This window comes from Elephas maximus, chromosome 15 (genome assembly GCF_024166365.1).
Source record: "Elephas maximus indicus isolate mEleMax1 chromosome 15, mEleMax1 primary haplotype, whole genome shotgun sequence".
Lineage (NCBI taxonomy): Eukaryota > Metazoa > Chordata > Mammalia > Proboscidea > Elephantidae > Elephas > Elephas maximus.
The window spans coordinates 22214622-22226076 of NC_064833.1; the positions used below are offsets into that span (position 1 = coordinate 22214622).

The following is an 11455-nucleotide window of genomic DNA, read 5'->3' on the forward strand; positions in this document are numbered from 1 at the left end:
GCTATGAGTCAGAATTGACTCGAAGGCACTGGGTTTTTTAATAATATGTGAGGAAACCCTGGTGGTATACTGGTTAAGGGCTACAGCTGCTAACCAAAAGGCCAGGAGTTTCAATCCACCAGGCGCTCCTTGGAAACCATATGAGGCAGTTCTGCTCTGTCCTATAGAGTAGCTATGAGTCACAATCAACTTGACAGGTAATGGGTTTGGTTTGGTTTTTGGTATAACATGTAAGTCCCAGACCTTTCTTAGCCTGGAATGTAGTTTTCTTTAAGAGTCGGCAACCGTATAAATATCAGTGGTATACAGAGTAACTCATAGAGACCCTACAGGACAGAGTAGAACTGTCCTCTAGAGTTTCCAAGAAGCGCCTGGCGGATTTGAACTGCCAATCCTTGGGTTAGCAGCTGTAGCACTTAACCACTACGCCACCAGGGTTTCCGGAATCGACTCGACGGCACTGGGTTTTGTTTTATACAGAGTAACTGCTAATTTCAGGTCTTTTGTAGTAGGTTTTCAACTAGCAGATACATCAGAATAATCAGATGGAAGCTTATAAAAATATTTACGCTCACCCCTCCCACCCCCAGACTGCAGGGGTGTATCAAAATCTTGAACAGAAGGAGGTCAGTGCATTTAGATAAAGCCCTCTGGATTATCCTGATAGGTGCCTTCCTTCTCTGCCTCAGTTGGGAATCACTGTTCCAACATAATGGAGTATGCTGCATCGCTCAGAACAGGTTAGGAGGCAATGGAAGAATTATAACATGAGTATTCTTTATATAACAAGCAGAATGAAATATCAAGAGTTTGGATTCAGAAGACTTAGAAATGGTATGGAGAAAGGTAAGCAGACAGTAGAATACCAAGGATAAATTTGCTATCACATTTTTTCCCCTACAGCCTTAGTAATGAAAACTGTCCACTTGCTGCTGAAAATTATCTAGCATGCTATGATAAGCATTTGAAATTATTACATTAAAATGTAAAAGATATGCTAATTAATGAATCCTGGAAAACAGAATTTATATTCTAATGTATCCACATAGGTGTTCCAGCATAAGTAACGTTGATAAATTGCAATGACCTGGGTATTTTGATGACTGACTGTTAAAATGAATAATTCTATAATATAGAACTCTTCAGGGATCTTCAGTCTCTCTCAGCAACTTTACTTAGTTTTCTTTAATTTCATTCACACCTTGTCCTTTCTAGAAGAAGCATTTAGTAAATCTGTGTTTTGTCAAGGCTCAGTATTTCCTTGGTATATACACAGGAGTCATGCCTGCACTGTAATTTAACGTATACCATTCTTGATGGTTCCTTGCACAGGGAGACATGTAATACCAGTCCTTAGGTTCTTGATTCATTGCCGTGAAAGCTCATCTTACTTAGAAGATACATTTGATAATGAGGCACTTCTTTACTAACATCAAAGAATCATACCAAACTTTTCTAAATAAAATGACTTGTGAGCTACACAAAGAATACATCTCCCCTATACTGCACCTAGAAAGGCATTGTCTTAAAGCAATGAAATTTCTTAAAGCAATGAGAGAAGAAAAATTACCCCCAAATTATAGAATTTTTCAAGCTTAAGAACAAGCACTAGTTCTACATGTTAAAAATAGAAATGTCCAAATTTTTTTTTATCTTAATGATGGTATCTTTAGATCCTTAGAGTCATTAAGTTGTCAGAGTTACTCCCTATATGTCTCTCTAGTGAACATATACAAATAAAGGCAACATGCTCTAGCATTATTTATTTATTTTGCTGTTGATGTTGAGAATATAAACCGCAAAACATACAGCATTTAAACAGTTTCTACATGTACAATTCAGTGACGCTGATTACATTCCTGGAGTTATGCAGCCATTCTCACGGCTTTTCTGAGTTGTTTCTCCCCCATTAACTCACTGCCCCCTAAGGTTCCTATGTAATCTTTTGAGTTGCTATTGTCAATTTGATTCCATACAGACAGTTCTGAAAAGAGCATAATGCTAAGAAGACTCAGCAAACACAGAAACAAAAGCAAATGAAAGGAAAAGAAAATCGATACACAAAAAGAACTCAACACAGAAAGTAAATATGAACAAATAACCATGCACGCCATAAAAAAGTGGAAAATGGCAGCAGTAAATCCATACCTATGAATAATCACACTGAATGTAAATGGATTAAATGAACCAGTCAAGAGGAAGAGAGTGGCAGAATGGATAAACAGACATGATCCATCAATACGTTGTCTACAAGAGACACACTTTAGACACAAAGACATAAACAAGTTAAAAATCAAAGGATGGAAAAAATGTATCAAACAAACAGTAACCAAAAGACAACAAGAGTGACAATATTAGTATCTGACAAAATAGACTTTAACTCAAATTCCATTATAAGAGACAAAGAAGGACACTATGTAACGATTAAAGGGTCAAATCACCAAGAAGACATAACAATTATAAATATTTATGCAATGATGCAAGTGCTCCAAAATTCATAAACAAACTCTAAAAGAAATTAAGAAATAGATCTACAATAACAGTGGATTTTAGCACATCATTCTTCATGATGGATAGAGCTAGAAAGAAAATCAACAAAGATACAGAAGGCCTAAACAACACTATCAACCAGCTGGACCTCATAGACATATATAGAACACATCACCTGGCAGCAGAAAAATACACATTCTTCTCCAACATACACGGAACGTTCTCCAAAACAGAGCATATTTTAGGCCATAAAGCACGCCTCGATAAATTGAAAAATATTGAAATTATACAAAGCATCTTCTCCGACCATCACGGTATGAAACTAGAAACCAATAACACGAAAAACAAGGAAAATAAATACAGAACTAAAAAATAACACATAACTAAAAAACTATTAGGTAACAGAAGAAATCAAAAGTGAAATTAAAAAAATACTTAGAATTAAAATGAGAATGAAAACAGAACATACCAAAACCTTTGGGACACAGTAAAAGCATTGTTCAGATGGAAATGTATAGCAATAAATGCATACATTAAAAAAGAAGGTCCAAAATAAACAACTTAACCCGACAACTAGAACAAATGGAAAAGGAATACCAAAGGAAGACTGAAGTTGCTAGAAGAAAATAATACAGATGAGAGCAGAAATAAATAAAATAGGATCAGAAAACAATAGAAAGGATCAACAAGACTAGAAGTTATCTCTTTGAAAAGGTCAATAAAAATAGAAAAACCACTGGCCAAATTGACAAAGGAAAAAAATGATAGGACACAAATAATCAAAAAAATAAATGAAGTTGGAGGCATTACAACAAATCCAACTAAGATAAAGAGGATCATAACAGAATGCAATGAAAAACTGTATTCCAACAAATTTGAAAACGTAGACAAAAGGGACGAATCTCTAGAAACACATTACCTACCTAAACTAACACAAATAGAGGTAGAAAATCTAAACAAGTGCATAACAAAAGAAGTGACTGAAGATTCCATCAAAAACTACCTGCCCCCCCTCCCCCCCAACCCCGCGCGCCAAAGTCTTAGCCCAGATGGCTTCACTGGGGAATTTTACCAGATATCCAGAGAAGAGCTGACATCAATTGTACTCAAGCTCTTCTAAAACATAGAAAAGGAAGGAATACTCCCCAGCTCATTCGATGAAGTCAGTACCACCTGATACCAAAACTAGATAAAGATACCACAAAAAAAAAAAAAAGAAAATTACAGATCAATATCCCTCATGAATATAGACACAAAAATTCTCAACAAAATTCTAGCCAACAGATTCAACAGCATATCAAAAAAAGAAAAAAAAAATCATATATCATGATCAGGTAGGATTCATGTCAAGAATGCAAGAATGGTTCAACATTAGAAAATCAATGTAATTTGTCACATAACTAAAACAAAGGAAACGAATTACATGATCACCTCAGTTGATGCAGAAACACATTTGATAAAATCCAACACTCTTTCCTCATAAAAACTCTCAGCAAAATGGGAATAAAAGGGAAATTTCTCAACAAAATTAAGGGCATGTATGCAAAACCAACAGCCAACATTATTCTCAGTGGAGAAAGACTGAGAGCCTTCCCCTTCAGAATGGGTATGAGACAAGGATGCCCACTATCACCACTTTTATTCAACATTGTACTGCCAGAGCAGTAAGATAAAAAAGAGAAATAAAAGGTAACCAAGCTGGAAAGGAAGAAATAAAACTATTTCTGTTTGCAGATGACATGATTCTTTACATAGAAAATCCCGGAGATTTCATAGGAAAGCTACTGGATCTAACAGAAAGATTCAGCAAAGTGGCAGGGTATAAGATCAGCACACAAAAATCAGTTGGGCTCCTTTCCACTATCAACGAAAAATCAAAAAGGAAATCAAGACAACAATACCATTTACAATAGCCTCCGTAAATACCTGGGAAAAAACCTAACTAGAGATGTAAAAGACCAATACAATGAAAACTGTAAAATACTACTGCAAGAAACTAAAAGTGACCTTCAAAAATGGAAAAGCATTCCATGCTCAAGGATTGAAAGAATTAACATTGTGAAAATGTCACTACTACTCAAAGCGATCTATAGATATAACGCAATCCCAATCCAAATTCCAACAATATTCTTTAATGATATGGAAAAGCATATCACCAACTTTATATATATAAAAAATATAAGAGATCCCAAATAGCCAAAGCACTACTGAAGAAGAACAAAGTAGGAGGCCTCACACTCCCCGATCTCAAACCACACCGTACAGTCATAGTAATCAAAACAGCCTGAATCAATAACAGAAACACAGGCCAATGGAATAGAACTAAGAACCAGAAATAAATTCATCCATCTTTTGACAGCTGGTTTTTGACAAGGGGTCAAAGCCCATTCAACGGGGAAGAAACAGTGCCTTTAACAAATTAAAAAAGTGCTGAAAAAATTGGATATTTATTTGCAGAAAAATGAAATGAGATCCATACCTTACACTATACATAAAAACTAACTCAAAATGGACCAAAGACCTTAATGTTAAAGCCAAAACTATAAAGTTCCTGGAAGATATATAGGGACAAAACTATGGAGTCCTGGTGGTGCAGTGGCTAAGAGCTCGGTTGCTGACCAAAAGGTTAGCAGTTTGAATCCACCAGCCGCTCTATGGGGCAGTTCTACTCCATCCTTAGGGCTGCTATGAGTTGGAATTGGCTTGACGACAACATGTTTGTTTTTTTTGGTTTTGCTATGTTCACTGCAGGATTATTCACAATTGCAAAAAGATGGTAACAACCTAACTGACCATCAACAGATGAATGGATAAACAAACTTTGGTACATAGACACAATGGAATAATATGCAGCCATAAAAAATAATAATGAGTTCTCAAAATATACTATAACATGGATGAATCTGGAGGACATTATGCTAAGTGAAATAAGTCAAGGGACAAAAGGACAGATACTATAGGATCTCACTATTATAAAAAGACAAGAATCTGTATACATACAGAAAGCAACATTCTTTGGTGGTTACCAAGGATGGGAGGGAAGAGAGGGGGGATCACTTTCTAGATAGTAGACACTTGTTTTGGTGATGGGTAAAAACCCATTGCCATCAATTCAATTCCGAATCATTGCGACCCTACAGGACAGAGTAGCACTGCCCCATAGAATTTCCAAGAAGGGCCTGGTGGATTCGAACTGCCAGCCTTTTGGTTAGCAGCCATAGCTTTTAACCACTACACCACCAGGGTTTCTGGTGATGGGTAAAGCAATACCAAATAAGAGTGAATTCAGTACAACTTGACCAAGGTAAAAGATGACACTAAGAATAAGGGACAATTCTGATAAAAGCTACAACATATACAATTTTGCAACAACAGTAATAACAACCAAAAAATACGAGTGTGGTTACACAGGTAGATATGTATGCTTACATACGTATAGATAAGATAGAGGTGCGCATGTATAGTTGTTTCTGTAGGCAAATGTATATATACATGTTTGTGTGTGCTGTAAACATATTCATGTACAATATAAAGCACATAGGCTTATAGATGCCTCCTAGGATTTGGTTATTGGGTTTGAGGGCTTAGAACCATAGTCTCGGGGAGCAACTTGGTTAATTGGTATAACATAGCTCATAATGTTCTACATCCTAGTTTGCTGAGTAGCGTCTAGGGTCTTCAAAGCTCGCGAGCTGCCACCTAAGATACAATTATTGGTCTCTACTAAAAAAAAAAACAATACTAGTATGGAGCAAAAGAGAAAGAAGGAAACCAAAGACTCAGAGAAGAAATTAGTCTACAGGATTAAAAGTCTACACGAAGACCAGCTTCAACTACCATGAGATCAAAGAACAAAATGGGGCCTGGCTACCACTACTGACCCATCTGGCCAGGGATACAATAGATGCTCCTGGACAGAATGGGTGAAAAATGTAGAACGAAATTCAAATTCCTAAAGAAGGCCAGACTTACTGGACTGTGAGAGACTAAAGAAGTGCCTAAGACTATCGCCCCGGGATACTGTTTAAACTTGGAACCCAAACCACTCCCAGAAGTTACTTATTAGCCAAAAGACACAGTGGCTCATAAAATTAATACTATCACTCGTGAGTACTGTGCTTTTCTAAACAATCATCTAAATGAGACCTAATGGTCAACATTTACCCTAGACCAAAGATGAGAAGGTAAGTGGGGATAAGGAAGCTAGATTAATGGAAACAGAACGGCGAGAATGGAAACAATGAGAATGCTGACACGTTATGAAAAGTGTAACCAATGTCACTTAATAACATGTACACCAAAACCAAACCAAACCTGTTGACGTCGAGTTCATTCTGACTCATAGCAACCGTGCAGGACAAGGTAGAACTGCCCCATAGGGTTTCCAAGGGGTGGCTGGTGGATTCGAACTGCTGACCTTTTTGTTAGCATCTGAACTCTTAACCACTACACCAGGGCTCTGAATAATATGTGCAAACATTGTTAAATGAGACCCCAGTTTACTATCCAAATTCTCTCCAAAATCATAAGTATTTTAAAAATAAAAATAAAAGAACATGATGCCCAAGGCAGACATTCTTTGCTAGTTAAGCTAACCTACTGTTTGGTTTTAAGAAGACTTCAGGGGGTATTTTTGGTTTAAGGTTTAAAGATTATCTCAGGTCAATACTTTCAGGGGTTCGTCCAGCCTCTGTGGCTCCAGAAAGCCTAGGGTCCATGAGAGTTAGAAATTTCGTTCTGCAGTTTCCCACTCTAACATTATTTTGGAGTCCTGGTGGCATGGTGGTTAAAGAGATCAGCTGCTAACCAAAAGGTCAGCAGTTCAAATCCACCAGCTGCTCCCTGGAAATCCTATGGGGCAGTTCTATTCTGTCCTATATAAACCAAAAAAAACTCATTGCCTTAGAGTCAATTCCGACTCATAGTGACCCTACAGAACAGAGTAGAACTGCCCCATAGGGTTTCCAGGGAGCAGCTGGTGGATTCCCTGCCAACCTTTTGGTGAGCAGCCAAGATCTTAACCCGTGTATCACCAGGGCTACCATCAAATAAATCTTTCCCAAAATTTCCATTCAAAATCAAGATTTATCACCATCTAATTCAAAACAAGTTTTGTAAAAGCAATCAAGGTGCATTATAATTTTTAAGATCCTTTAGAAAGTTTTCTAAATTAAGGATTAAACAATTATAGAGAAATTGAGGGTAATGAGAAAATTCTCAATTCTCTCTTACAAGTACTTAGAATGAAACAGTTTTAACTATAATTTAGTCAATATCAGCAACATCCAGCACTGATTATCTTGTAACGTAGTGGAAGTTACCTCGGAAGTCAAATTAAATGTAAATGATTCATGGAGACAGTGAATTGTTACTGGTACTGTTGCAGATTCAAAAGCATTTTTTCTTATACTTTCCCATTTCCTTCAGTTCAAATGCTGTGCTTTTCTTTACTATTGGGCACGACTAGGAATGTTCATGCCAACTAGTGGTAAAATCAGAAACTAGAGAGTAATTAATACAGTGAAGAGAATTAAAAAAAAAAAAAATTCTCACAAAGTCAAATTCTAAATTTTTCTTTAAAAGTACTGTCCTTTGTATACAAAAGAATGAAGTTATTGGCTTCAGTAGGGAATAGGCTGAGGCTGCTTTTATTATTCCCGTTTCACACAAAATACCAAAAAACAGTAGAACATTTGTGGAAGGTTAAATGTGAATTGTGAAGTCAACTGATAAACATCAGGATCGAACTTAACGGATTTTGCCCAACTAGCGCTGGGCATTTTTAACAGAGAAAATGAGATACAATGTTATCTAAAAATAATTACTAAAAAAACTAATTGCAAAAAGAAGTTTATAACTTACCCCTTTTGAATTTGTAAAGGCTGAAGATCTCCAATAGGTAATCCATCTGAGGTAAAGTGTTTAAGCAATTCTTTAGCATCCAATAATGTTATCGAGTCCCGTGGGCCCTCTTTGTGGCCCAGCAACTGTTCAGTTGAACGAGGTAATGAACCAGTTCTGTAAAAATAATGTTAATAGATTTATTAAAGGAGAATTAGAATTCACCATAGTCAGGAAAAGATGATGGCAGCAGAAACTAGAAAAATGCACCAAGAAAACTGAAATTACACATTTAGGGAAGAAAACAAAGTAAAATCTTTACAAATTATTTAGTGTCAAAGTACTAAAAAAATCCGTACGTCACAGTAAAATCTGCAGTTAACAAGTCAACAATATTATCACTTAAATAACATAAATGTACTGATATTCTTTGTAAATGATAGGATGATGAATTTGTCAGTAGTCTAAAGTTATCAATTCTGGAAAATTTAATCTGAACACTCTTATAAGTTCTGAAACCCCCCAATATTGTAAATTATCAGGACAGGTACTGAATGTTCCAGTTTCTTATGAACTTGTAAGATTACTTGAAGCCCAACAATGAAATGTGACAATAATCAGAAATATCTCCAAGGTCTCTTCTAGCCATGACATTATGAATAAGCACTGAATCATCATTGTAATACTTGAAATATAAGCAGTACTTTTCAAACTACTTATATATACAATATATTGCTTGATCTTCGCAAAAACCAAAAAACCAAACCCAATGCCATCGAGTCAATTCCGACTCATAGCAGCCCTATACGACAGAGTAGAAATGCCTCATAGAGTTTCCAAGGAGCACCTGGTGGATTCAAACTGCCGACCCTTTGATTAGCAGCCGTAGCACTTAACCACTATGCCACCAGGGTTTCCAAACATCCTAAAAAAGACAGAATAGGTCTCATCTCAAAATGAAGTAACATCCAAAGAAAAGTACTTTGTAAAGTGAAAATCAGTATACCAACCCGCCAAAAACAAATATTTTTCCTATTTTTCAGATAAGGATAATAATGTACAATAGGTTACATTACAAACCCAGAGTGACACAGCTATTTAAAATGACAGTCAGAACTAGAATCCAGATTTCCTGACTCCAAATTACGCATCATTTCCACTCTACCATTCTATAAACCAAAAAGTTCATAGAAAGTTTCAAAAACTGGAAAGGAGAAAATCTTTTTGTTTCAAGAAGTTTAAAGGTTTTATCACGCATTGAGTCACAGATCACCATACTGTCCAGTCAGCATGGCATAATATAAAACCTTTCTCTACTGTACAGAAAATTAATTTCCTGACTTGATACTAAGTAGGCTATTTCCCGATTTTTTATTATTCAAATTAAACAGATAATTACATGATTAACATATTGCCATTATGGTTTTAGACTGATATTTCTATACATTAACGTAAGAACAGTACCTCTTCTCCTTTCTATTTTTCTTTTTTAATTGAAAACATAAACCTAATAAAAATAGCCAAACAAGAAAACACTCAAATGCTTTCTCTGAACTTTATACACTAGGAGGGCAGGAACTGTATTGAGTTTAATTTAATTTCTGTATAGCTACTCTCTAATAGTGACTCATAAAGATTTCTTAATGAATATTACTCTCAATCATTTTACATGCTAGATGCAATGGGGAAATGTATAATTTGCATTTATATAGAACCTTGGACACAAGGATAGCAAAGCAATTTAAAACCCTTACAAATTTAAATCACATGACAAAGATATGTCTCAGGTTAAAAAAAAAAAAAAAAACCAGCACTGACAACATCTTATTTTGTTCAGTGTTTGCAAGCTTACAAAGTACTTTTCATCCTTTATCTCATTAAATTTTCAATACTCTGAATACAGTCATTGGGACTGTTATCCCGATCTTAAAGATGAGGCAACAAAGTCACACAACAGGTGACGAGTTTGTCTAAAACCAAAATCTCATGATTTCTAAATTTCACTCTATAATACTTCTTTATTCTCCAGCTAAACTTGCTTGAAAAAAAGTTTTGAAAATGTGCAACATCTTTTGCCCCCAAATATGAATTCAATGGCATCTCCTATGATTTGAAGTGTCCCCAAGTATTTACTAAGCATTTGCCTTCTAAAGATCACCATATTTACACTAAAAACAGTTGACAGTTTATGAAAAGATGAAAATTTATAGACCCATAATCCCTGTCCATAAACTAACGTATAAAGATGAATTAAGAGGGAAAAAGGAGGTGAGGAGAGTGAGAGGCGATAAATATACCAATGTAGAATGAGATAGAAAAGGTAAAATAAGTTTCGTGAAAAATATCATAACATAGTCCTCAAGTGTTTAAAGAAGGATGATACATTCAGTTGCAGCATTTATAAAAGGGCTTAAGAGGCAAGATTACATCTGACCTGGACCTTAAACGGCAAACAGGCTTCCAGTTCAAGGTAGTGGATTAAACATACACATTAGCCTCTCCACCCAAACAAAGTGTACTCACAGTGTTGACGTACCAAAGAATAAATTCATAATAGGGTTGGAAAAGGAAGAGGTGGAAAATGGTGCACCAAAAAAATTCTGAAGAGGATAAAATAGAGCAAAAGCCTCAACCAGAACCAAGGAGAAACCTACAAAAAAAAAAGTAGAATCTGTTTTCTTCTTCCCACCCAACAAAGCCACAGCAAGACTCCAAACTTGGGGCCAGAGGGTGGCAATGTGCAGAAATCAAGGTGATGCATTTTAAGGCCTGTATATAGAACAATTGTGCAAGTACCATCCTCCTACACCCCCCTCCACTTTACCCCCGGGCTTTTACCACCAACTAAGAAGCAGAGAAACTGCTCTTTGAAAATACAGAACCATGTGCCTGTCGCAGTGCCCACGGTGATGGCCCAGAATAAAGCCCTCTCTGTTTAGGGGTTGGGTGAACGGAGGGTTGAGGCTGCTTGGCTGCTGATAAACTCAGGGGTATTCAAGAGAAGATTTCCAGGCACGCTCTACTCCATCTCTCCCCCTTCCATCAACATTAATTCTGATGAGAGCAAGTGGGGAACAAGACTACAGATATAGAGAGAAAACACACGCCAGTTACCCAAAGCCCC

General features: G+C 36.3%; 1 protein-coding gene across 2 annotated transcripts in view; it reads right to left on the reverse strand.

Annotated features, from left to right (window-relative positions):
- Positions 1-11455, reverse strand: part of MTBP (MDM2 binding protein) — a 66388-nt gene that overhangs the window by 14466 nt on the left and 40467 nt on the right. For both annotated transcript variants that reach the window (XM_049854005.1, XM_049854006.1), the window contains one exon: positions 8353-8508. In XM_049854005.1, coding sequence (XP_049709962.1) covers positions 8353-8508 — 156 coding nt within the window. The remainder of the gene's footprint in view (positions 1-8352; positions 8509-11455) is intronic.